This window comes from Equus asinus, chromosome X (genome assembly GCF_041296235.1).
Source record: "Equus asinus isolate D_3611 breed Donkey chromosome X, EquAss-T2T_v2, whole genome shotgun sequence".
NCBI lineage: Eukaryota > Metazoa > Chordata > Mammalia > Perissodactyla > Equidae > Equus > Equus asinus.
In genome coordinates, this window is record NC_091820.1 from 7,223,302 (window position 1) to 7,249,425 (window position 26,124).

At 40.6% G+C, this 26,124-nt stretch overlaps 1 protein-coding gene across 6 annotated transcripts in view; it reads right to left on the minus strand.

Moving 5' to 3' along the window:
- Window positions 1-1,778: 1,778 nt before the first annotated feature.
- Window positions 1,779-26,124, minus strand: part of MID1 (midline 1) — a 345,700-nt gene continuing 321,354 nt past the window's right edge. For 5 of the 6 annotated variants that reach the window (XM_014855401.3, XM_070502346.1, XM_070502347.1 and 2 more), the window contains 3 exons: window positions 20,601-20,762; window positions 17,174-17,381; window positions 1,779-5,918 (listed from right to left, as the gene is read on the minus strand). In XM_014855401.3, the coding sequence (XP_014710887.1) occupies window positions 5,570-5,918; window positions 17,174-17,381; window positions 20,601-20,762 (719 nt within the window). In that variant the 3' untranslated portion in view covers window positions 1,779-5,569. The remainder of the gene's footprint in view (window positions 5,919-17,173; window positions 17,382-20,600; window positions 20,763-26,124) is intronic. The other variant, XR_011499667.1, reaches the window with a different exon arrangement.

A 26,124-nucleotide genomic window follows, 5' to 3' on the forward strand; every position in this document is an offset into this window, starting at 1 on the left:
TATTTTATATTCTTGAATCTGCATCCTACAGTGAGAATGATGCTCAAGGGAAAAGAAGTTTGCAAGTTCCACATGTCTCTCTTTTTATACTTCTCTTATAATCATGAGCAACCATCTTCTTCAATGCATTTTACTTGAATATTACTGAAAATAATAATTTTTAAAAAAGAGGGATGTGGGCTACTCTCTGGAGTGTATGACACGCCCTTCAAGTTGACTTTGAAAGGTGATCAATCACAACAGTGTCTGTTCAGTTTCAAAAGTTCAACTTAAATGTACTTCAAAACTTATTAAAGGGAATATATTTTACACACCTGTCACTTGTGAAAAGGCCTGATTCAAGTCAAAATTATGAAAGAGGTAAAGCTAATCATCAGAACTGGCACACCCAACGCTGTTGAACGGAAGAATCTTCTAATAGCCCTTGAGTGGCCCAGTCTTAAGCACTCCTTAACTAATTCTCCATGAGTTCTGTGATTTCACAGAATTGCTGTAATTCAAAGTTGGAAAGGACTTGAGAGCTCACTGAAGCCCAGAGCCATGAGGGGACATGGCTGAGTTAGTTCTCAGTGAGGGGATAGTTAGAGAATGCCCTGATGCCTTTGGGCCACCAGGCCAGTACTGTATCTGCTACAGCAAGAGTTGGCAAATGACGCATGGTCCGAGAGCAGCCCAACGCCTGTTTTTGTAAACAAAGTTTTACTGGAACACAGTCAGACCCATTTGTTTACACATCCTCTACGGCTGCTTTTCCTCTACCGTCACAGAGTTGAGTAGTTGCTACAGAGACCACTATATGGCTCGCAACCCGTAAAATATTCACCATCTGACCTTTATGGAAAAGGTGCCGAGCACTGCGACTACAGCATTGGCTGCCAATCCTGGCTGCATTTTATAATCACTTCAAAAAAAAAAGTACAGGGTAGTGAGCCACACTCTAGGCCTTCTCATCCCCAATCTTTCAGGATGAGATCAAGGAATCAGCATTTGTAAAAAACGTGCTTTTAATGCTCAACCAAGTTAAGAATCACTGCATTACACCATGCTGCATGTAAAGCACATTGCCTTGAAAACACATTTCAGGCTATAAGTGCATTTTTATATGGGATATGAGACTGGCTGAAGCCCTCCAGACCGGTGCTCCACACACTTTTGAATCCCCTGGAGGGGCTTGTTAGGACTCCGATTGCTGAGTCCCACCCCCAGAGATTCTGATGAGCAGGTCTGGGGTGGGGCTGGAGAACTGGCGTTTCTAACAAGCTTGCAGGTGGAGCTGATGCTGCAGACCCCTGACTACACTCTGCACGGCACTGACCTACATCAAAAGGGCTTTTGTCTCAAATGAGAGAAAGTCAAGTCTTGTGAGCCATGGGATGGGGTTGGGGATAGATTTATAGACCAACTGCTGGGATTGTTCCAGACCACACTGTAAAAACCCTCACTCTTCGGCTCCAGTCATCCTTGTCCTCCCCTCCTCCACTCCATCTGTAAGACTCGAAATCAAGCCATTCTTATTCTGGATCTCCACTCCTGTATAGGTTTTCTTTCATTGTAGTTTTAAATTCCCTGGAGAATATTTTGAATCTTGTAAAATAATTGTGTTTTGACTGTAGAGAGGCAGGATGGTGGATGTGAGAAAGTTTCAGGCATAAAAGAAAATGAATTATGTGCTGCATAGTGGTACAAAAACCCAGCAGAAGTTGAATAAATATTTGTGGAAATCATGGATGCAAAAACAACATGATGAAAAGGCAACAGAGACAGGCAGACAGTGGGACTTGGAACCACAAAAATGATTTTTATTTAGAACCAGAAAGCAACAGCAATTGCGAGAATATTCTGGGCTGAGGGCTTGGCAGTGTGACTCAAGTACCAGGGATTGAACTGACTTTTCATTTCCAAACTAAGCAAATCACAGCTAGATCTTCATGACACTTATCAGTGGATTCCCATTTACACAGGTTTCAATTGCTTTTCAGATTTCAGATTTTTGTAAATATTTTTAAAAGTGAAGGAGCCACTGCAGTGAAGGTTTTGAATTGAATCGGTGTCCCTTTCCTTTTTTTATTTTTATTTTTCGGGTATATTAGGCATTGAGTCAATTACAGGAAAAGTAAAAGATATTTGTGAGAGTTTTGCTTTAAAAAGTCCCCCCCCCCAAACCAAGAGTTTCTCAACTACAGTACTATTGATATTTTGGGCTGCATCATTCTTTGTCCTGGGGAGCGGGGGCGGCTGTGCCATGCATTGTAGGATGTTTAGCAGCATCCCTGGTCTCTACCCACCAGATGCCAGTGGCGCCCTCCCCCAAGTTGGGACAACCAAAAATGACTCCAGACATTGCCAAATTGCCCCCTTGTTGAGAAGCACCATTTAAAACACATCCTCCCGCCCCCATCGTCTTTGTATCCTTTTAAACATTTTATAAGGGTAGACCAGATCGTCAACTTCCCAACACCAAAGCACATAGACGCGAGCAATATGCGTGTCTCTCTGCAGGCATAGCATATGTGCCTGGAGCTGAAGCAGATTCCACATTCAATGGAGGGCGCTGGTTCAATTCTTCAGGAAGTTTAAGGTCAATATATCAGTACCATAATAAAAAAGCCTGCTTGTCATCGGGCCTTTTCCTCTTTTCCAGCAGAAACCATCATCATTTGCAGTTTTTGAAGTCATTTTCTTTTAAAGCTGGGAAGAAAATCTTCACCTAGGCCCACTCTCATCTTAATCCATTTAGATTCCTACTTGAATTATATGGCCAGCCACTGTCAACATTGGATCCAAGTTTCTTCATTTATATCCACCAGGAAGAGAGGTACCATGTATTCGGAGTTCTGAGGACTGGCTACATAATTTGCAAGGCCCAGTGCAAAATGAAAATGCAGGCCCCTTGTTCAAAAATTATTAGGAATTTCAAGACGGTGACAGCAGAGCACTAAACCAAGCACTGGGCACTTCTGGGCCCACGGCCCTGGGCAACTGCACGGTTCGTATACCCACGACCTCGGACCTGGCGGCGTCGGTCGGTGCTGCATCGATTTTGTTGTATTGATTTAATGGGCACTGCCGTCTCTTTCTCCCTTGTATCGCAGTGTTTCTTGCTGTGAAGTGAGGACCTCTAAAACAAAATACCATGACCCCGATCCAGTTAAAGAATTGTACTGCAGCAAACGTTTCTAGCATATATTTTTTAGGCTTGCAAAAAATCCACATGGAAATCTTTTCTACATCATTACAGTAATGAAAGTAAACACTGTGGCCTTTCACCATATACATATTTTCCTGTAAATATGACAACACGGAAATAGTAACTGCTATTATCCACAGTGTTTTTAAGTTAGCAAGGAGTGAGACTTCCACAACAAAATTATAACATAATCCTTCTCGTCCTTAGAAAAATAGCCAAAACATAACCTAAACAGCTGGCAGTGAAAATTTGAGCAGTAACTTCTTTATATTGAAAAACATTATATCCACGGAAATATTGTCCTTCTGGTAAATGCTTTACATTAACATCATAAGGCAAACTGTAGCATTTATTGGTACCTGGAAACCATGATTTTCAAAACTCAGAAGCTGAGTTTTAGACCCTTTTATTTAAAACCTGTTAGTGTACAAAGTGCATTAAAATATCTATTACCCAGCTACCGAAAACAGTACGTGAAAATTACTGAGACAGCCGTTTCAGTTTATTCAGGGAAGGCAAATACACATTGCTTTTATATTGTAAAAAAAAAAAAATCAGTAAGTTTCCAGAGAATGATTAACTGTTTTCCATTGAGGTGTCCATCTTTTAGATGTGAAATTGTCCTAAGTAGCTATCAAAATATTCCTCTGGGTATAAATAATATAGGAAATATATAGACTCTATCTGTTAAAAGGAGAGCATCTGCCAGTGAGGAGGACAGAAGCACCCTGGAAGCCGCCCGTGAAGTCCAGACTCGCAAACACAAAACGTGAGGCTGAAACCGCGGGTCTTTGGACGGATTTCAGGGAAACAACTGGTTGATTTGGTTAAAAACAAAATCACTAAAAACAATGCCTAACTCCAGCAGTCTGTTCAGTCAAAATGGCCGACTCAGTAGCCCAGATAAATATTTTAGCAAATGTAACTGTTTATAGACGTCACGCCCTTCATCAGGGTAGAACCAATGCCGGACCCCAGGTCCAAAGACTGCTTGAGAATGCCTTCCCTCACGGGCCCTGCTGACGCGCCAGGTGAGCCTGCCAAGCATCCCATCCGATATCCTACTAGCAGGTTCTCTCAGCAGGTTCCAGCAGGGGAATAGCAAGTTTGATTTCTTTTTGTCTTACAACTCTATGGTAAACTACACTAGAATATACAGAGGGCCTTCTACACCTTTCAAGATGTGTTTAACAAAGGTCTGTGTGTAATAACTTTGGAGGTACTAGTGAGCAGTACGCAACATCCCTTGTCCTTACCGACTCATAAATATTAAGTGTTTTCCGGGTGACTTATATTTGGACATGCTAGTGGTGGTAGGGGCCATGTGTTGATGTCCTGGAGAGCAAAATCAATCCACAGTGGTGCCGCTGTTTGTGACAGAAGATGTTTATCTCCTCAGCCCCAGCAACAGACGAAATATGATTTGGGGGAGGGGAAACAGGACAGCTATTAAATATAGTGAAGAAAGTTCACAGGTCTAAAGAATCTAGTAAAAGGAAGAACGAAATAGATTTATATCATGAAATAGAATCCTACTTCTGATAAAACACATCAGCCCGGATTTCTGAATAATCAGTAGGATTCAAAGTGACTTACTTTCAATTGCAATCTCATTCTTAATGTTCTCCCAGAATCCTTAATCCTGGGAAAAGCAGGGCAAAATACAGCCAAAGGTTTCAGAACCCTGCTATCCAACATTACCTCAGCAGCCATCAGAGGGCAAGTGAAGACTTCACCACGGCAGATTCCAAGCTCCAAAGTCAATTCTTTCCATTCTCCGTTTTGCTCTCCATCCTAGCTGATCTAATCAAAGTTTCTGGCATTGCAGTTAGAACACTTCAAAATAAACCAGAGTAAGAATGCTCGTTTACTTCCCTACTAGGCTCAAAACTACTTTTTATTTTTAAGATAGTTGCATATTTTGTTTATGCACCGTTGAAGTGACAGGACCTACGGTGGGATCAGTATGACATACGATGAGGTGAGAAAGTGAATAAGCATATGGAACTACAAAAGAGGTCTTTCTCAAGCCCACAGACTCTGATGAAATAAAGGCTGCAAAGGGCTGGTGAACTTATGGGCCTCTTAATGTGCACAAGAAAATAATTCTAAGAGTTGTAATCCTGGTTATGTTTCTTTTATAAATAATCTATAAATTTTCCTGTAAATACAAAAAAAAATTGAAGAAATTATTAAAGCCTGTACTTAATACAAAACACAGTAAAAGGGGGAATTGCCCATTTTGAGTCCTATCTTAGCTGATTTCTGGACACTTTTCGGCGGGATTTAATCACACTCGTGAAGCCTGTGCTTTCTCTGTCCCCTAAATGGTGGCCATAACCCTTTTTATTCCCTAGAAAGCAGCTCCACGTGGCCAGGTGCTCAGGGCAGTTGCTCTGTGCAGTCCAGATGGTCTGGGATGGGAAGGCCAGTTATAATGGTCAAGCATTTGTTCCACACGGTGAAGGTGGGGCACACAGGCTGTGAGAATGTGATGTCAAAGGTGTAGAGGTGGATGGAGTTCAAAGCATCGTAGAAAGCGATGGAGCCGTTATCATAGTCTAGCAGGATGCCAACGCGCCGGAGGTGGGGGGCTGGCTCAATGGGGATTTCCTTGCTGTTGTGTCTTACCACCCAGTTATTGTGACATCGACACAGTGCCCAGGAAGCAGAGTTCTTCCCAATCCACTCGTGCTTCGGGGCTGATTTGTAAGCAAGGCCAATGGCATACCTGCAGACACAAAACAGCGACAACAAAAACAATGAGCCATTTTGCACATGTATGTTAAATCCTTTCTATAGTCCTCAGGGGTCATGAAAACATGATCCTCTATTGTCTCCTGTTCATTCTCCTTCAGTGAAAGCTTGGCAAGAACCCTGACACATGTGTTCCTCATCTTCTTCCCTCCCAAACATACAGTGGGAGGAAAGGGGCCATTGTATTTCTCTACATTCCTATTTTCAGATCGGACATTACAAGAGAATTTGCACTTTGTGTTCTACTGCCTTTTTTCTAACCCTCATGAAGACACAATGAACTCTCTAGACCAGAGCTGTTCAATAGAACGTTCTGCAATGATTGAAATGTTCTGCTCTGTTCAATATGGTAGCCATATATGGCTATTGGGCACTGGAACTGTGGCTGGTGAGACTGAGGAACCAAACTTTAATTTTTTTTTTGTTTGTTTTTTTGGTTCATATTTTTTTTCTATTTTAATGGCTTTTTTTTAATTGAGTTAATGATAGCTTACAAACTTGTAAAATTTCAGTTGTATATTATTGATTGTCAGTCATGTTGCAGGTGCACCACTCAACCCCCTGTGCCCATCCCTCACCCCACCTCTCCCCTGGTAGCCACCAATCTGTTCTCTCTGTCTACATTTTTAAATTCCTCACATGAGCGGAGTCATACAGAGATTGTCCTTCTCTAACTGGCTTATTTCACTTAACATAATTCCCTCAAGGTCCATCCACGTTGTTGCAAATGGAATGATTTTGTTCTTTTTTTACGGCTAATATTCCATTGTATATATCATATCTTCTTTCATATACCATATCTTCTTTATCCAATCATCTGTTGATGGGCACTTAGGTTGCTTCCACGTCTTGGCTATTGTAAATAATGCTGCAATAAACATTGGGGTACATAGGATTTTTGGAATTGCTGACTTCAAGCTCTTTGGATAGATACCCAGCAGTGGAATAGCTGGGTCATATGGTAGTTCTATTTTTAATTTTTTGAGGAATCTCCATACTGTTTTCCATAGTGGCTGCACCAGTTTGCATTCCCACCAGCAGTGTATGAGGGTTCCTGTTTCTCCACAACCTCTCCAACATTTGTTACTATTAGTTTTAGATATTTTTGTCATTCTAATGGGTGTAAGGTGATATCTTAATGTAGTTTTGATTTGCATTTCCCTGATGATCAGCGATGCTGAGCATCTTTTCATGTGCCTATTGGCCATCCGTATATATTCTCTGGAGAAATGTCTGTTCATGTCCCCTGCCCATTTTTTGATCGGGTTGTTTGATTTTTTGTTGTTGAGTTGTGTGAGTTCTTTATATATTATGGATATTAAGCCTTTGTCAGATATATGACTTGCAAATATTTTTTCCCAGTTAGTGGGTGTTTTTTTTTTTGCTTCAATCCTGTTTTCATTTGCCTTGAAGAAGCTCTTTTGTCTGATGAAATCCCATTTGTTAATTCTTTCTATTATTTCCCTTCTCTGAGAAGACATGGTGTCTGAAAAGATCCTTTTAATACTGATGTCAGAGTGTACTGCCTACGTTTTCTTCTAGAAGCCTTATGGTTTCAGGTCTCACCTTTAGGTCTTTGATTCATTTTGAGTTTATTTTGGTGAATGGTGAGAAAGAATGGTCAATTTTCATTCTTTTACATGTGGTTTTCCAGTTTTCCCAGCACCATTTGTTGAAAAGACTTTCTTTTCTCCATTGTAGGCCCTCAGCTCCTTTGTCGAAGATTAGCTGTCCATAGATGTGTGGTTTTATTTCTGGGCTTTCAATTCTGTTCCATTGATCTGTGCACCTGTTTTTGTACCAGTACCATGCTGTTTTGATTACTGTAGCTTTGTAGTATGTTTTGAAGTCAGGGATTGTGATGCCTCCCGTTTTGTTCTTTTTTCTCAGGATTGCTTTAGCAATTCGGGGTCTTTTGTTGCCCCATATGAATTTTAGGATTCTTTGTTCTAATTCTGTAAAGAATGTCATTGGGATTCTGATTGGGATAGTGTTGCATCTGTAGATTGCTTTAGGTAGAACGGACATTTTAACTATGTTTATTCTTCCAATCCATGTACATGGAATGTCTTCCATCTCCTTATATCGTCATTCAATTCTCTCAGAAGGGCCTTGTAATTTTCATTGTATAGGTCCTTCACTTCCTTAGTTAAATTTATCCTGAGGTATTTTATTCTTTTTGTTGCGATTGTGAATGGTATTGTGTTCTTGAGTTCTTTTTCTGTTAGCTTGTTATTAGAATATAGAAATGCTACTGATTTATGCAAATTGATTTTATACCCTGCAACTTTGCTGTAGTTGTTGATTACTTCTACGAGTTTTCCAATGGGTTCTTTGGGGTTTTCTATATATAAGATCATGTCATCTGAAAACAGCAAGAGTTCCACTATTTCCCTCCCTATTTGGATTCCTTTTATTCCTTTTTCTTGCCTGATTGCTCTGGCCAGGACTTCCAGTCCTGTGTTAAATAAGAGTGGTAATAGAGGGCATCCTTGTCTTGTTCCTGTTTTCAGCGGGATGGCACTCAGTTTTTGCCCATTGAGTATGATGTTGGCTGTGGGTTTGTCATATATGGCCATTATTATGTTGAGGTAGTTTCCTTCTATGCACATTTTGTTCAGAGTTTTTATCATAAATGGCTGTTGGATCTTGTCAAATGCTTTCTCTGCATCTATTGAGATGATCATGTGGTTGTTACTCCTCTGTTTGTTGATGTGGTGCATCACGTTGATTGTTTTGCGGATGTTGAACCATCCCCGTGTCCCCGGTATGAATCCCACTTGATCATGATGTATGATCCTTTTGACGAGTTGCTGAATTCTGGTTGCCAAAATTTTGTTTAGAATTTTTGCATCTATGCTCATCAGTGATATTGGCCTGTAGTTCTCTTTTTTCGTGGTGTCCTTATCAGGCTTTGGTATCAGTGCGATGTTGGCCTCATAGAATGTGTTAGGAAGTGTTCCATCCTCCCTAATTTTTTGGAATAGCTAGGAAAGAATAGGTATTAAATCCTCTCTGCAAGTTTGGTAGAATTCCCCAGGAAAGCCATCTGGTCCTGGGGTTTTATTTTTTGGATGTTTTTGATTGCTGTTTCAATCTCTTTCCTTGTGGTTGGTCTGTTCAAATTGTCTGCATCTTCTTGAGTGAATTTTGGGAGATTGTAGGAATCCAAGAATTTATCCATTTCCTCTAGGTTATCCATTTGGTTGGCATATAATTTCTCGTAGTATTCTCTTATAATCCGTTGTATTTCTGCAGTCTGTTGTTATTTCTCCTCACTCATTTCTGATTTTGTTTATTTGAGCTTTCTCCCTTTTTTTCTTTGCAAGTCTGGCTAGTGGTTTGTCAATTTTATTTGTCTTCTCAAAGAACCAGCTCTTTGTTTCATTGATCCTTTCTACCGCCTTTTTTGTTTCAATAGCATTTATTTCTGCTCTGATTCTTATTATTTCTCTCCTTCTGCTGACTTTGGGCTTTGTTTGTTCTTCTTTCTCTAATTCAGTTAGGTGTAGTTTAAGATTGCTTACTTGGGATTTTTCTTGTTTGTTAAGATGTGTCTGTATTGCAATGAATTTTCCTCTTAATACAGCTTTTGCTGTATCCCATATGAGTTGGTATGGCATGTTATCATTTTCATTTGTCTCCAGGTATTTTTTTATTTCTTCTTTAATTTCTTCAATGATCCATTGCTTGTTCAGTAGCGTATTGTTTAGTCTCCACATCCTTATGCCCTTCTCAGCTTTTTCCTTGTAATTAATTTCTAGCCTTATAGCATTATGATCAGAGAAGATGCTTGTTATTATTTCAATTTTTTAAAATTTGTAGAGGTTTTCCTTGTTTCCGAACATATGGTCTATCCTTGAGAATAGTCCATGCGCACTTGAGAAGAATGTGTATTCTGCTGTTTTAGGATGAAGCATTCTGTAAATGTCTATTAAGTCCAATTGTCTTTTCATTTAGCTCCACTATTACCTTGTTGATTTTCTGTCTGGATGATGTGTCCATTGATGTGAGGGGGGTGTTGAGGTCCTCTACTATTATTGTGTTGTTTTTAAGATCTTCCTTTAGGTCTGTTAATACTTGCTTTATGAACTTTGGTGCTCCTGTGTTGGGTGCATAGATATTTATGAGCGTTATTTCTTCTTGATGAAGTGTCCCCTTGATCATTGTATATTGTCCCTCTGTGTCTCTCTTTACCTGCCTTATTTTGAAATCTGTTTTATCTGATATAAGTATTGCAACACCTGCTTTCTTTTGCTTGCTATTAATTAGCTTGAAGTATTGTCTTCCACCCCTTCACTCTGAGCCTGTGTTTGTCCTTGGGGCTGAGGTGTGTTTCCTGGAGGCAACAAATTGTTGGATCTTGTTCTTTAATCCATTTTGCTACTCTGTGTCTTTTTATTGGAAAGTTCAATCCGTTTACATTGAGGGTGATTATTGATGCATGTGGACTTAATGCTGTCAATCTATCACTTATCTGGTTTTCCTGTATTAACTTTGTTTCTCATCCTGTGTGTTTTAGCCTATCCATTGACTCTGCAAGTTCTTATGCTGGGATTCTTAGATTTTTCTTTATTTATGTTTTGTGGCTCTGTTCTGTTTTTTAGTTTAGTGGCTACCCTGAAGTTTGTATTTAGAATCTTGTGTATAATATAGTCTATTCTCTGGTGGTCTCTTACTTACTTGGCCTAGACTAATTTAGTCCCTTTCCTCTTACCCTCCTAAATTATTATTTTGATTTCTTACTCCAACTCGTATTATGAGTTTGTAGTTAGAGTGATAAGATCGTCTTTGCTTTGGTAGTTTCCTTACCTTTATCCTAATGCTGTAGTTGAATATTTGCTATCCTGTTCTGGTTCTATTTATCTGTCTCCCTACCTGTGGTTTGTGACCCCTTTCTCCCTTTTTTCTTTTTTCAGGTATGAGAGCCTTCTTGAGGATTTCTTGTAGTGGAGGACTTTTGGTTACAAATTCCCTTAACTTTTGTTTGTCTGGAAAAGATTTAATTTCTCCCTCATATCTGAAGGATATTCTTGCTAGATAGAGTATTCTTGGCTGAAGATTTTTAAAGTTTTGAATATGTCACTCCATTCTCTCCTAGCTTGTAAGGTTTCTGTAGAGAAATCTGCTGAAAGTCTGATAGGAGTTCCTTTGTAGGTTATTTTCTTCTGTCTTGCTGCCCTGAGTATTCTTTCTTTGTCTTTCATTTTTGCCATTTTTACTACCCTATGCCTTGCAGTAGGTCTTTTTACATTGACAAATCTAGGAGATCTGAAAGCTTCCTCCACACACGTTTCTCCCTCAATCCCTAGATTTGGGAAGTTCTCTTCTATTATTTCATTAAGCACACTTTCAGCTCCATTTTCCTTTTCCACGTTCTCAGGAATTCCGATGATCCTTAAATTCTTTCTCCTCATTGAACCCACTATTTCTCTGATATTTTCCTCATTTTTTTTAATCCTTAGTTCTCTTTCTTCCTCTGTCTGGAGCTATTCAGCCTGTATATCTTCGATTATGCTAATTTGCTCCTCTATGGTGTCTACCCAGGCATTCAGGGAATCCGTATTCTGTTTTATCTGGTCCATAGTATTTTTCATCTCTAGTAGTTCTGTTTGATTCTTCTTTATAGTTTCAATCTCTTTTGTGAAGTAACTCCAGAACTCATTGACTTGTTTCTCTATCTTTCCCTTTACCTCATTGAGTTTTTTGATGATAGCTACTCTGAACTCGTTTTCACTTAGTTTACCTATTTCCAAGTCCTCAGGACTTAATTCCATGCTTTTATTGTTTTCCTTCTGGTCTGGGGCTTTTATAAATTGCTGGATGGTAGAGGAGCGGTTTTTGCGCATGATGGTAGAATTTGGTTGCAGTTACAGACTGTCGCCACTAGATGGGGGTCGAGAGCCGCATGTTCTGAGCTCTCCACCTTCAGGCAAGATGGCGGCGCCCAGCGTGGGTTGGGGGAGGAGGGGCAGTTTCTCTCACATGCTGATCTGGATTCCAATCAGCTCTCCTTCTCTGGTCTCCTGGGGGCCCTGGCTTGATGGGGTCCCCACGCATGGAAGCTTTCCCCCATTAGGGGATTCCACTGCACCGGTGGCGGGAGTCCTGGACAATCCCCTGGTCGTGCGGCCCCTCCCCCGCTCCTTCCCGCACCCGCAGCAGCGATCCCAGTCTCTAGGGGAAGGAGCGAAGTTCTCTCCTATCCTGCTTCAGCTCCTCCCAGGCCAGCAGCAGCCTCTCTGTCCTCCTTCGTCTTGGTGCTGTAGGTCTCTGACGCTCTGACATTAGGTTTATTGGCTGAAATTCAGTTTTTCCAATCCTTTGTTGTAGTTTGGAGGGGAGAGTCCCCGGGTCAGCTCCCCCCACCATTTTGCTCCACCCCTTCCACCAAACTTTAATTTTAATTGTTAAATTATTTAAATAGCCATGTGTGGCCCATGGCTACCATACTGGACAGGACCACCCTAGACTTCTCCTTTCAACTTTCAATTTTTCAACTGACACTGTGTCTGTCATTTCCTACAATTTCAAGTGCACTTTGCAAAAAGCAAGCATCGAAAATAATTTTCATTTATGTGGTTAGGTTCCTTGTCATATCCCAGCCTCAGTTTTCTTATCTATACCACAGAGATGATGAGAGTCTCCATCTCTGAGGGTTACTTTGAGGAGTAAAGGAAAGAATACATGTAAAATCCTGGGGACAAGGCCAGAAATGGAATACTCAGTAACTGTTATTAGTAATGTGTCATTGGGCAAAAATAATAAAGTAAGTCCCAGAATCAGAATTTGAACCTAGGATGACTCAAAAGGCCACAAACTTAACATTCTCTAGTGCCTTCTCTCACCAGAAATTGTGTAATTCATCACTCCCGAGAACCCTTCTGATTATATTTCTTACTACATTAAAAAACATTCTGAATGTCTTTGAACAGATGGATATCCTGGTTATTCTAAATGTTCTCTTACTGCTCAAAAAAATGTTAAGAATTCTTTCTACAACGTTCTATGCTTCTTAATCTCTTTTTATCCTGCTGAGGTATGTCTCCGTAATATTTGTAGTATTTCAGTTATTAAGGTAAGCAAACCCCATTATTGTTAATAAAGAGTGAATGATTCAGAGTTCAACTTTTAATATGTTATAGCAGAAACCAGTCTAAGTGGATATTGATATCTAGAACCTTACCCAATGCAGAGAGAAAAACTTCATTGGTCTTTGATAAAACGATATTCTTTGAAAAATCACGTGTTGGATTTAAAATGCAATCACTTTAAGAGTGGTGTGTTAAAAAAGATAATGAATATAACATGCCATCATTGAATTAAAAGAGAGGATGGAACTGATAATTCGTTAAGCCCACTATACCAGCCTGTCTGCTGTCAACTTGGCCTCCTCTCTTCTCTCTTGTAGATCTTGCTCGGCATTTCCCAGAATCCCCTTTCCAGTACTAGTAGTCTGGTGCAGGTTCTGCCATTGCGATGCCTTTGCACAAGATCCAGAAGCTCTAAGAGGAGGGAAACAGTCTTTTCCAGACAGCAGACAATAGAGGTGAGGTTTGTGGAAGCTTCCGGGTGAGCTCCTGGGTATACTTGCCTTTGGGCTGTGGGTAGTTTTCCAGCACCCACAGCTCATCGTGGCCTCGTGGACTGGAGCAGCAGGCTCCCTGACTTGCACTCCCAGCCCTTCCAGGGCTCCAGTAAGCCTCTGGGTCATTCCTCCTTGAAGCACCTAGAGTGATTTCTGTTTTTCTGCCGAACCCTCACTGAGACACTTGGGAAATGCTTTTGTTTTGCAATTTTAAGTATTTTCTCCAAAGGTGTTCTCTATTCCCTGGCAAACAGCATTTCCATTTTTCAGACAATTTGGAACCCGCATTTGCATTACAGAATAGCCATACGTCTGTGTTGTTTCGTTCTCATTGCTGCACACCATTTGTATCTTTTATTAAAGAACTTTGACGTTTATTTCCCATTTGAACCTTAACTGAACCCCCTATGAAGTAGCTGAGGCAGGTCTGACTGACTTCATTTAGCAAATGGGAAAACACAGAGAAAGTTAAAATTAGGAGCAAAAACCAGAATCTGGCCCCTCCTCCTTGACTTCTGGCCCAGTAGTCTTTGCGTGAACCCACGTTTAGTTAACACCATTTCATAAAACACCAAGTGCACATTAACAGCATTAGAGAGTAAGAAAATAACTAAGTGTATAGTCCATTAAGCAAAGGAAAATACCATTATATTATCATTAATCTGTAAAACTATGTACATATTTCCACTGAGCTTGAAAAGTGCAGGCAGAAGGTAATGTTCCATTAAGTTACGCAGTGAGACTCAGAGAATTCAAAAAGTATAAAAATTATGTTTCTCAGAGCAATGTTAACATGCCCCATTGCACAGATCATAACATATATGTTAATTTAAAGTCAGGACTATATTTCACAAGAAAATATATGTGTCATTAGCTGTTGCGAGTCAAGGCATCATAGGCATCTGATCATTGGAGTCACCCCTTCCTCGCTAACATCTCCCAGGAAATGTTAAACTAATTCCTACATGAGAGTTTTCTGCAATTGACACAATCAGGTTTGCAAAGAACCAAAGTGTGGCAATTAATTTTACAATTTTTCCCCCCTCAAGAGTTGGTTTGACATCTGGAGGGCGTTTTCAAGGTAATGCTGATCTGTGTTTACATCACTGAAGTGGGCTGGGGGAATTCCCCGCACCATTCATCAATGGGAATGAGATCATAACGATCAGGTATCATTTATCATAAATAATTATTAATGGGCTTGGAATTATTTAGACACTGGATTCCATCCCAGATTAATACAGCACGTTAATTAACTAGAAATGTTTGCTTTTTGCACCTGCACAAATTCATTGTATTTTCCTTTGGGCTTTTATCTCACCCCAGTGCAGTTAAAGACTGTAAATGCCAGCCTGGCCCAGAGCCGAGTGGGGCGGAAGGATCTGTACTCCATCCTCCAGCAGGATGTTGGAAGAGAAAAAGGTTCTGGGCAAAGAGAATTGTGAGGATCACAACAGAAGAAAATCTACTTGCTTGGCCAATACAGACACCATGGTTGGGAGAAATGAGACACTTTTGACTTTACTCAGATTTCAGCTGACTTGCCCAGCACTATCAGGGACTTAGACACAACGCATTATGTGCATAGATTTGAATTGAAAGTTTTTTTTTTATAATAAATGTTTGAGCATCTTTATATCAAAAATAACACAGTTATAATACTATCTTCAAGTTATGCAGTTTTGAGTTTTATTTTTTTAAAGGATGGATTAAGCTGTTACTCATTAAGTACACCACTATAAGCTCTAAGGAGTGACTCTAATGTTTCAAAAATATAACGTGGAGGTTAAGAGCAGGGATCAGCAAACTACAAGCCATGGGCCCAATCTGGCCCTCTGCTTGTTATTATGAATGAAGTTTTATTGGCACCCAGCCACACCCATTTGTGGATGTGTGGTCTACGGCTGCCTTCCCACTACAACAGTAGAGTTCAGTAGTTGTAACAAAAATCATCAGGCCTGCAAAACTAGAAATATTGGCTCTCTGGCCCTTTACAGACAACATTTGCGGATGCTTGCTTAAGAGCTTGCACCCTCAGTACAGACTTCCTAACTCCGTCACCCATGAGCTTTGTGACCTCAGGCATGTGTCTCAGTCATCTCATCTGTAAAACGGGACACTAGCACCTACCTTTGTTAGGTTGAATAAATGAGTTATCATCTGTAAAATGTTTAGACCAGTGCCTGGCACATAGTTGTGCTAGATGAGGGCTTGTTAAATAAAAATAAAATAGCTCCCTTTTGGAGCAATAGCAAGCAGGCACATGAGACCAACAGCCAGAGGAAGGGGTGCAGGCTGTGGGATAGGCAAGGTCAGCTCTGGGAGGCTAAATTGGCATGGTAAACTAATTCTAACATAGACTGCATCTTGGCCTTTGCCCTTAGACCTAAAGAACTCAGTGCACTAAAGTCACTGGGCTGGATCTAGCCAGAACTTTTTTTTTTCAATGAAGAAGATTGTTCCTGAGCTAACATCTGTACCCATCACCCTCTATTTTGTATGTGGGACACTGCCACAGCATGGCTTGATGAGTGGTGCATAGGTCTGCACCTGGGATCCGAACCCATGAGCCCTGGGCTGCCGAACTGGAGTGCGTGAACTTAACCACTACGCCACCAGGCTGGCCCCTACCAGACCTTTTGAAATGATTTCCAGCCAATGATCACTGCTCCATCCCCAGCCCTCAGCTATTTGCACCAACTGGCCCAGTCTAGAATCACAAAATGTCCAAGGCAACAGAAATCAGTTTTTAAAATGTTGAAGAGTAACGTTTTAGAGTAGGAATTGGCAAACTTTTTCTGTAAAGGGCCAGAGAGTTTTGCCTTTGTAGACCATTGGATTCTATCTTAACTGCTCAACTCTGCTGTGTAGCTCAAAGGCAGCCATGGACAATATGGAAAAGAACGGGCATGGCTATGTTCCCATAAAACTTTGTTTACCAAAACAAGCAGCGGGCTAGGTTTGGCCCAAGGGATGTAGTCTGCTGACCCTTTTTAAGCATAAAAGAGAAGCTCTTCCAGGGACTAGGACTCTATCATCTTAGCTGCAATTCTTGCCATAAATGAAAAATGGACAGATTTAAAACAAAGGTTTTTCTATTGGTTGAATGGTAGATTAGATGACTGCTTGGCAAATATTCACTCCCTCCTCTCACCTCCATGGGAGGAATATACTTCCCTGCACCATTGGCTTTGGGCTTGGCCATATAACTGGCTTTGGCCAGTGAGAAATTAGTAGACATGATGCAAGCAGAGGCTTAAAATGTGCTTGCATAGTTGGGCTTGTATTCTTGGGCTCCTTAAGAAGGGCACAGCCTGGGTAGGCCACACATCCAAGGAGGATGAAGAGACATATAGAACAGACCTAGATCCAACCTACAGCTTAAAGCAAAGCCCAGTTGAGATTAGCTTTGATCAGCTAATCCACAGATGTGGGAGTTGGTGAGGAATAATAAATAATTGTTTGAAGCCACTGAATTTTGGGGTGTTTGTTATGCAGCATTACCATAGCAACAGCTGTCTGATAAAGCTTTTCTGCATATTATTCTTTAAGATGGACCCTGGTACGGGTCAATGCTCTGACCAAGTACAGAATGAGATGTGCCTTTTTATAATTGGATGACAATAGATATAATTGCCTACCAGGTACTTCCACTTATGACCACTTCCCAGTAATGCCGGCCACTATCAATGAACACGTTTCCAGCTACGCCGTAGCTCCCTTGGCTGGTGAAGCGTTCAGGTGTGTGACTCTTTTTGGATGATGACTCATCACGTTCTACTGTCAAGTTATCATGTGACACTTTTAGCTTTCGATGTGCAGATTTGGGGTCCAGTTTAAATGGTTGGCCTGGAAACAAGTTTACAAAACAAAAAAAGGCAGAGAAAAAGGACTGTTTAGCATGACCAATAATATATTTTCAGAATCAGATTTAAAAAGCACAGTAAGATAGTGAATACAAACATGTCCCTGCCTTCACGAGCTCCCAGTCTGTCAGTTCTAAGATAGGGGATCCAAAGGTGCTGCGCTCCCTCGTCAGCAACAGCATGGGTCAGGATCAACCAGAACACATGGTATAAGCTATCCTCATGGTCAACCCTTGCCTTGTTCGATCCAGCCTAGGATGCATTCATGCTCAAGAGAATTCAGACCAGAAACCACATGAATCAAGGCTGCAGATTTTAACATATAGAATATTCTAAAATATTATTTTGAGATTTTTCAAAATTAAAGCATTACTCCCATGAGCTCAGAAGGACTATAAAATTGTGTACTTTACAGCCTACAAGATTAGAAAAAACACATGATAGCAACACCTGGATTTTCGACTCCTGAGTTTATTTATATATATAATAAGGCACTCTCTATTTCACTATTCACATTTGTGTTTTGAAGATTGAACCATTATAAAATCTTGGCAGAGTCACACCTAAACATCTTGTTGTAGCTGTTACTTCTTCGAGAATTCAACACTGGTTTGGAGGACTGCCTGTCATTCAACACCACATCAGGTATAAGGCATTTAAAGTCAGGAAATGAGTTACAAGCTGATGCGAATACCATGGTGTCCAAACTCCACAGTCACTGGTGCAACTGGTAGGCCCATTCTGCCCAGTGTACAGGTCTCAGACAATCATAGGAAAAAGTTTGGTAAATTCAACTGTGGTAATACATGATGCTGGCTGAGAAACTGAGGCAGCGAGCATGGGGTAATGTGTGTTATGTCACATGCAGGTAGGCCAATGGATTTCCAATCACTGCTTGGATACAAACATGACACCAGCACCCCTAAAATCCTTTCTTTTAAGATCTGGGACCAGCATATTATTTCTGCAAGAGGCCAGATAGTAAACAAACATTTTCAGCTGTGATCACCATGTGGCCTCTTCTGTAGATATTTAACTCTGCAGTTGTAGCAGGGAAGCAGCCATAGACAATAGGTAAATGGATGGGTGAGGCTGTGTGCCAATAAAACTTTATTTAAAAAAACAGGCAGCCAAATTTGGCCCATGGGCTATAGTTTGCTGACCCATTTTAGATTTTTGTCCAATCGAAAAAAAAAAAAAAAACCCTTAAAGGGGGAGCTGAGAAAATCCCTAAGTGCTGAGCAGGGAGCAGGTATTCTCAGAGGCTGTAAGACCTGTTGGATTTTGGCTTGTCTTGTAAAAAAAAAAATATTGTCCTCAGGAATAATCATGCCAGTCAGCAACTATTAGGGATAGAGTATGAACTAAGACAAGAAGAGTATGAAGATAGTTTTGCCTAAGATATTTCACTTTTTAAAGGTGGGAGATAGATAGAATGTGTGTAAAAATAAGTGGACACTAACGGGTGGATTAGGAAGAAATTCCATAAAGGCACCCATCATTGAAAATGAAGGCCGTGTCCTGCTTGTCCTTCACAAAGTGAGGAATATCAGAATGTTACAGCCATCAGAAAGACTGGCCTCGTGATGATGAGCTGTGTCCTGCTTGCCTCCGCTCACATCCTCACCCACACACTTACAGAGCAGAGTCACGCCAGCTTAGGTCAGGCCCGACCCCCTGCATCCTCAGGGAGCAACTTGCATCTGCGCCCCAGATGTGTTTCCCAAATAAACCATCGCCTACTCTGTCCAAGTTCAAGGCTTTTGCTTCAATGAGGACAAATTAGTTCAGGGAACAAATTAATCATTTACTCTACTAAACAATTCATTGTAACATTTGTACACACAGGAGTTTGGCAAACTATAGCATGAAGGCCAAATCCAGTGCACCGTCTGTTTGTGAATAAAGTTTTACTGAAACACGGCCATGCCCATTTGCTTCTGCACTACAATGGCACAGTTGAATAACTGTGACCAGGACCGTCTGACCTGTTCAGCCCCAAATATTTACTATCTGGCACATTACAGGAAAAGTTTGCCAACCTCTTGTATATAATTTGATAACATCTGGTCAATGACTGCATGTCTAGAAATGAAGATGACATTACCTGTCTATATGAAACGAATAAATTATCTTTAGTAAAACTGATGAAGCACAAATAAGGTGTCTCAGAGATATATTCTACAGAATTAACCTCAGTGTATGCATTTCTTTTTTTTTCTACGTAACCTCTAAAAATTCTTCTTCTTTACCAGTAGAAACATTGAGAGGAGAAATCAGCTTAATGTTTAAGAGAGTGTGTCTTAAACACATATATCTGGAGTAAGACAGTTATTTGACTACTGAAATCAAGGATTTTGATTCAATGAAGGTTCCTCCTGAAAAGCAGTTAATTGTTCCTGTTGACTGGCTGGCAACCCTGTAACATGGCTCGATACTGACACACTCCAATTTGCTTTCCTTTGAGAGGTCTTATACAAAGAAATACTGTGTTATATAACAGTATTTCTAGATCAAAAAGATGTAAAGAAAGAAGAGAGGATAAAACAAAACATATGTGGGCAGAGACAGAGAGAGGGAATTGATAGTGTTACAAGACGCATGTATAGGCCAGATCAGTCTTGTTGTGGGGGCTGTAGTGAATATTGTAGAATGTTTCTCATCATCCCTGGCCTCTAACCAGTAGATACCAGTAGCATCCACCCCAGTTGTGATAATCAAAAATGTCTCCAGACTTTGCTCAATGTCCCCCAGAGGGGGAATTGCCTCTGATTGAGAATCACAGACTTAAGACAGATATCTGGAGTAAAAAAAAAAAAAAAAGAATTTCTGAAGAGTTATTAATTTGCTATTCTACTATGGACAACAACACTATTTGCCATGTACAGTGCCCCAGCTATGTGTCACGCTTTATAAGTACAGATTCTAATTCTCCCAAGAACCCCTCCAGGATTATTTATTTTAAAAATAAGAAGTCTGGAGTGCAGAGAGGTTGAGGGTCTCATAGTCCTTAAGGGGTAGAGTCAGTTTTGCAACCCAGAGGTATCTGATACAAAATTCACTACTCCACACTGCCTCTTTACTTGCTTTTTGAGGCTGTCAGCAATGCCTCAGACAGAGAAAAGGAAAAGAAAGGGGGATAGAGGCAGCTGACAGGAGAGTAGATGAGAGATGACAGCTCTGCTGAGCTCATGGCACTTACTATTTGTCTTCAACTTCCCAGGCTCACTGCTGCGGCTGCCCGCCTGGTTGATGGCCTTGACAATGAAGATGTATTTGGTGCCGCTCTGCAAACCATGGACTGTGTAGTGGTTCTGCTTGATGTTGGGCACGATCATCCAGCTATCGGCTGAGTTACACAGACCTGCAAAGCCAACCAGACATGGTGCAGTTCTTTGGCGCAAGCATGGGGCAATGTTTGCATAATTTTAAGGTTGCATAATTTTAGGTTATTTGAACCATAAATGGAGTGCTTTGTCACTTCTTAGGGAGACCACCAACAAACGTGAGTGCTCAGTGTCCTGCCTACAGTAGGAGGTCAACCTGTATTTACTATTATTATTATTATTATTATTATTATTATTTATCGAGGAAGATTAGCCCTGAGCTAACTACTGCGAATACTCCTCTTTTTGCTGAGGAAGACTGGCCCTGAGCTAACATCCATGCCCGTCTTCCTCTACTTTATACATGGGACGCCTACCACAGCATTGCTTTTGCCAAGAAGTGCCATGTCTGCACCTGGGATCCGAACTGGCGAACCCCAGGCTCCCGAGAAGCTGAACATGCGAACTTAACTGCTGCGCCACCGGGCCAGCCCCTGTATTTATTATTATATACTCCTACTGTGTGTTCTAAATTAAAACAACAATTAAAATTATTATATCGCAAATTCTATTCAGTGTGAATAGGGGCAGCAAAAGTGGTTCTGTCGGGGATCTTAAGCACTGTATATGTGCATGATGCGTTATTAGGTGCTGTGGGGATGAAATGAAAGCAGCAAGTAATCACTGATTCCTCTCCATGCACCCTCACCCCCATTCTCATTACAATGCTCATTAAATTTTGGATCTCATCAAATTCGAGACTCACAGAATGTGAGAAGAGACCTGAGTCATGTATGAGAAATTGGCTTCACTAACATAGATGTAGTAGATTGCATTTTTGCGTGTAATTCTTCACCCCGCCCTGGATCCAGGCCTAAGTGACTTGGTAGTTGCTCCCTCTAAAGAGAGGGAATATATTCCCTCCTTACATGGCTTTCCATTTGGCCATGTGACTGACTTCTTTGGGTCAGCAGGATGAGGGTGAAATGACAATGTGCCAGTTCCAAGAGTAAGCATTACAAGGCCTTGAGAGTTTCTGTTGCCCCAATGTGCCTCTGTCATTGCCATGGGAAGAACATTCCCCAGATAGTCTGCTCATCCCAACAGACTGAGAGACACAGGGAACAGCTCTACTGTCCAGCCAATGCAGCAGCGAAGTCAACAGAGACTGGCAAGCTCCAACCCAATCTCTGACAGGGGAGCTAAGAAAACGATCATCAGGGTTGTTTGTGATCCAGCATTAGTGTGGCTGCAGTTAACTGATTCAGGAGACATAGTCCTAAGAGAACCCTGGAGCAGCGGCACCTATGGGCGGGTCTTAGAAAAGCACCAACAGGGATTTTGACCAGCTGCATCCCTAGCATGGCTGGTTTCAAAGTAGAGCAGGCTGCTGCTCTGGCTGCATTCTGCAGGATGTGGGTTGGGAAGCAGGCTGAGAATTTACGATGCTTGGAAGAATATGTAGGAAAAAGGAAGCCTGTTTTGTTTTGCAGCTGGCTGATGCTGAAAACATCTCTTTGGTATGGGGCCCAACTCTCCTCTCTCCCCTTTCCACCCATCAATCTCCACTCTAACAGAAACTTTTCCCAGCCCCCTGGTGACTGGTCAGTCATGAAGTTTCCTGACTCCAGTGAATTTCCTTCACCAGTTCTTGGTAGAGGGCTGGGCCCCTCCACTTCCTGAGGGGCTCTACACTCGCCTCCCCCTCCTTCCCTTTCAGTGGATTTGCAAGTCAAAGAGTTAGTTCCTCTGATCTTGAGGCAACTTATACCTTACCATACTCCCAAGAAGCAGTCCCTTAATCTTTCTTTGGTCTCACTTCTTTGAGAATCTAATAAAACATTTCTGTAGAAAGAAATTCACAAATGCATATCCATACCAGCCCACAAATATTTGCATAGCATTTCAAGATAGTCATGGCCCCATGACATCTGTCTTTGAATCCTACTAAGTAATTTCTCCAATTTTTGAATTGAGCATCGATCACGGTAGTCTCATAGTTGAGAAGAACTTAAAAAGTATTTTGTCAACTGTGAAAATTCACCCCATATGATTGGTATCTTGGGTACATAGTATTTTCAAGCATACTTCAGTGAGTCTCTAAAATATATATATATATACGACCTTGTGAATTTTCTATCCACTCTTTTCATTTCCACCTGTGAACATTTTCACCAGGACGACTGCCAGATTTGACAAAGGCAGCATAAAGCAAGGCAATAATGAGACTCACAGAGGGTGAGTGTGTGTGTTCATGTTTGGAGACGTAGTAGTGCAACTAAGGCACCATCCACCCCCACCCCCCACTCCCAATTTCCCCCCTAACTCTTAGCTCTCTGTTCTCCTACCAGTTCTCACTTGTATGAGATCCAGGAAAACATCCACTAATAGTTCAGTAGCATGGAACTCTCCCTACTACATAACCTTTTGGATACTTTCTCACCTTACCTTTTCCTTGAACATAGCTGTAATAAACTCAATACTTCTGGATAGGGCCACAGCCAAATAGCAGATTTTGATCCAAACAAAGAAGAGTCATTTTGAACTCTGAGCTCTGGGCCCCAAGAAGCCTGTAACTCACTTTAGATATTTAATAAGAATATTACAAGAGTAATAAAACAAAAACAATGAACTTTTCTATTGCCTAGGATAACCCACTCATATTCCTAGACCTTTGTCAACAGCAGTCAGGCAGGAATGAAAACAATAACAGCGTTCAGCAGAATCAAATGAGAATCCTATCAATGTCACTGAGCTTACACTGTTTCCGTTTAATTGCATATGTTACAGTAAAATGACTATTGTGGTCAAAGAAAGCAAATGTAAAAATGTTTCAATAAGCTTTACATCACTGTCCAACCCCAAGGCCGGGTTTAATGTGGTGGGGGAACGCTTTCAGCAACACCAAAAAGCAGATGTGTGAAACTGCTGCGAACTGCAACTTGGCCTACAGTCCAAAGTCTTAACCCAACGAAAAAGATTTAATGTTTCAGAAACCTTTTCCAAACAAAACAGAGACCCTGACTATCTCGATTATTTTGAAGAGGTCACTAATTTTTTCCTTGAATATTAAAAGAACAAAATGTTTATGCAGTAGTAAAATTTGATTGGATAGCTTTACACTGGGATAATCCGCTTTCATAAATACCAACTATTACTGTTTGGGCTTATCTTTATATTATTATTATTACCAGGGTAATAATTGAAAAGTTGATTAAAAATGCCAAGAAAGCAACATCGACCATTTTCTTCTGGGGGCTGGAGTAAGTGGGGTGCCTCGGAGTATACCATTATTGTGTTGCTAGTGTTGGTCTTGCGCCAGTACCAGTTAAACTTCTTGCATATGGCGCCAAGTGCCAGACTTCTCTGCCTTGATACCCCACTGTGTTGGGACTGTTGACCAGTTTTTATTCATCTCTTTATGAAACACCCACATAACCATGCTGACTGAAACTTCACTTTTCACCAAATTCATTTTCAATCATCTTTGAGGGTACTCCAACATTCACCTTCTCCAATTCAGCTTGAAGTATTAAAACAACAATGGAACTTGGAAGATAATTAGTTCATAATGAAACTTAATTGAGTTTTTTGATTTTGTACATTTTCTTTTCCTTCACAATGGGTCAGAAGCATTTCCCTACATAATGCCGCTCATTACAAGATGCTAATTACATTTGAGATTTCAGAGCCTTGTATAGCAACTGTCATCTTGCAGTAAAACATTATGTATAAAACATCATGCAACATGGACACCCTTCAGAAGGGCTGCGCACTGGCTTCTAACATCCTTTGTCTCTTCTAACAGATTGGATAGAAGTGAACATTCTTTTGCTTTTTCTCTATAAAAATAGTACATGTTTAATAACTTTCATGAATGTTTTCAAAATGACTGAAATAAATTAAATACAGATAACTACTTTGCTGCGAAGGCTTGGAGATGCATCTTTTGACTTTTGCTAATAATAAAAATAGGCTGCTGGGGAAAAGCCCCAATTTAAGATTTTAAATGATACATTAAGGGTAGTTTTGGAAAAAACATGGAAAACATTGTAAAATTAAATACGTATCTATTAATAAGCAATTCATTATTCTGTGGTCATAAGTCTGTTTAAAAAATGAAAAATAAAAAATTAATAATGTCATTAATTTTGCATTTGAATGTATGAATTTGATTAGGGAGAGCCTTTTTATAAGATTAAAAAGCTCCATAGATATTACCTGATTCTCCTTCACGAAAGTCAGTGGAGGGCAATTACCTAGAATTTATGATGATGAGTGAAGGACCATGACCTGGAGACAGTAAGAGACTTCCTAGTGGCACAGGGAGCTACTGCGGTTTTTGAACATCTTCTAATTTTCAGTAGTGTTCTACTCTCAGATATTGCCATTCAATATAACATCTGCAAAGGATGTTCCTCCAAATGGTAGGACAGATAGACAAACAATATTCAAGGAAGGCCTTTCACATGAGGATTGTATAAAATGCTATCATGTAGATAATCCTGGCAAATTGCACAATTGGCCTTTATCATATAACAAAAAATATCAGCTTTACAAAAATGCAATGATGGGTGACTATAGCCGTATTTTTGTAGGAATAATAACTTTGAATACCTATGTGCCACCACTGTGGCAAACACAGGGCTAAGACCTTTACTTTTATTATCTCAACCATGCGAAGTTGAAACATTACCTCTTCTTATTGGTGAGGAAAGAGATTCAGAGGATGTTAAATAATCTGCCCCAAGTTATAGAGCTAGTGAGGTCCCAAGTTGGGATTCAAATCCAGGCCTCTCTCAATCACTACAAATATGCATAATAGTTAAGAAGAAAATAATTTGAGAATGATTGCATCTCAGTTACTTTTTTATCTAAATTTGTTCTTTCATTTTTGCAATTCGATCCTGTAGCATCAGGACTTTACCATATTGGTTTAATGGACATTAAAGACACAAACAAATCCCGCTTCTAACCAGCGGATGAGAGTTCTCCAGTTAGATGGGCCCCTGCAGTTTCACCGTTTTCTATCCGTCCTGGGAGAACAGGCCTTTTTGGCACCTGCGCATTAAATAAGGCAGGTCCATGATCTTCACTAAGCCATTTACATTTATTTTCCTGTGGCAACTACTTTCCAGGATCAAAACCCCTTCTCTGGAGTTACCCAAGACGAAGCTCTGAGTTCGGTAGTGTTGCTGCCATCGGATTTCTGTAGGTATGACCTTTTCTCATCTATTCCATTGATGTGTCTTGTTTTGGTATTATTTTCCATGCCAACAGTGTGGAAGTCAAGTTAGTTCCAGTTTGGCCACCTGGGAAACCCTAAGCTTCAAGCAGTAGCTATCTTCCTTTCATTCTGGGAAAGGAGCGCTGGTAAAGAATTAGGGTTCTAGACTAGAT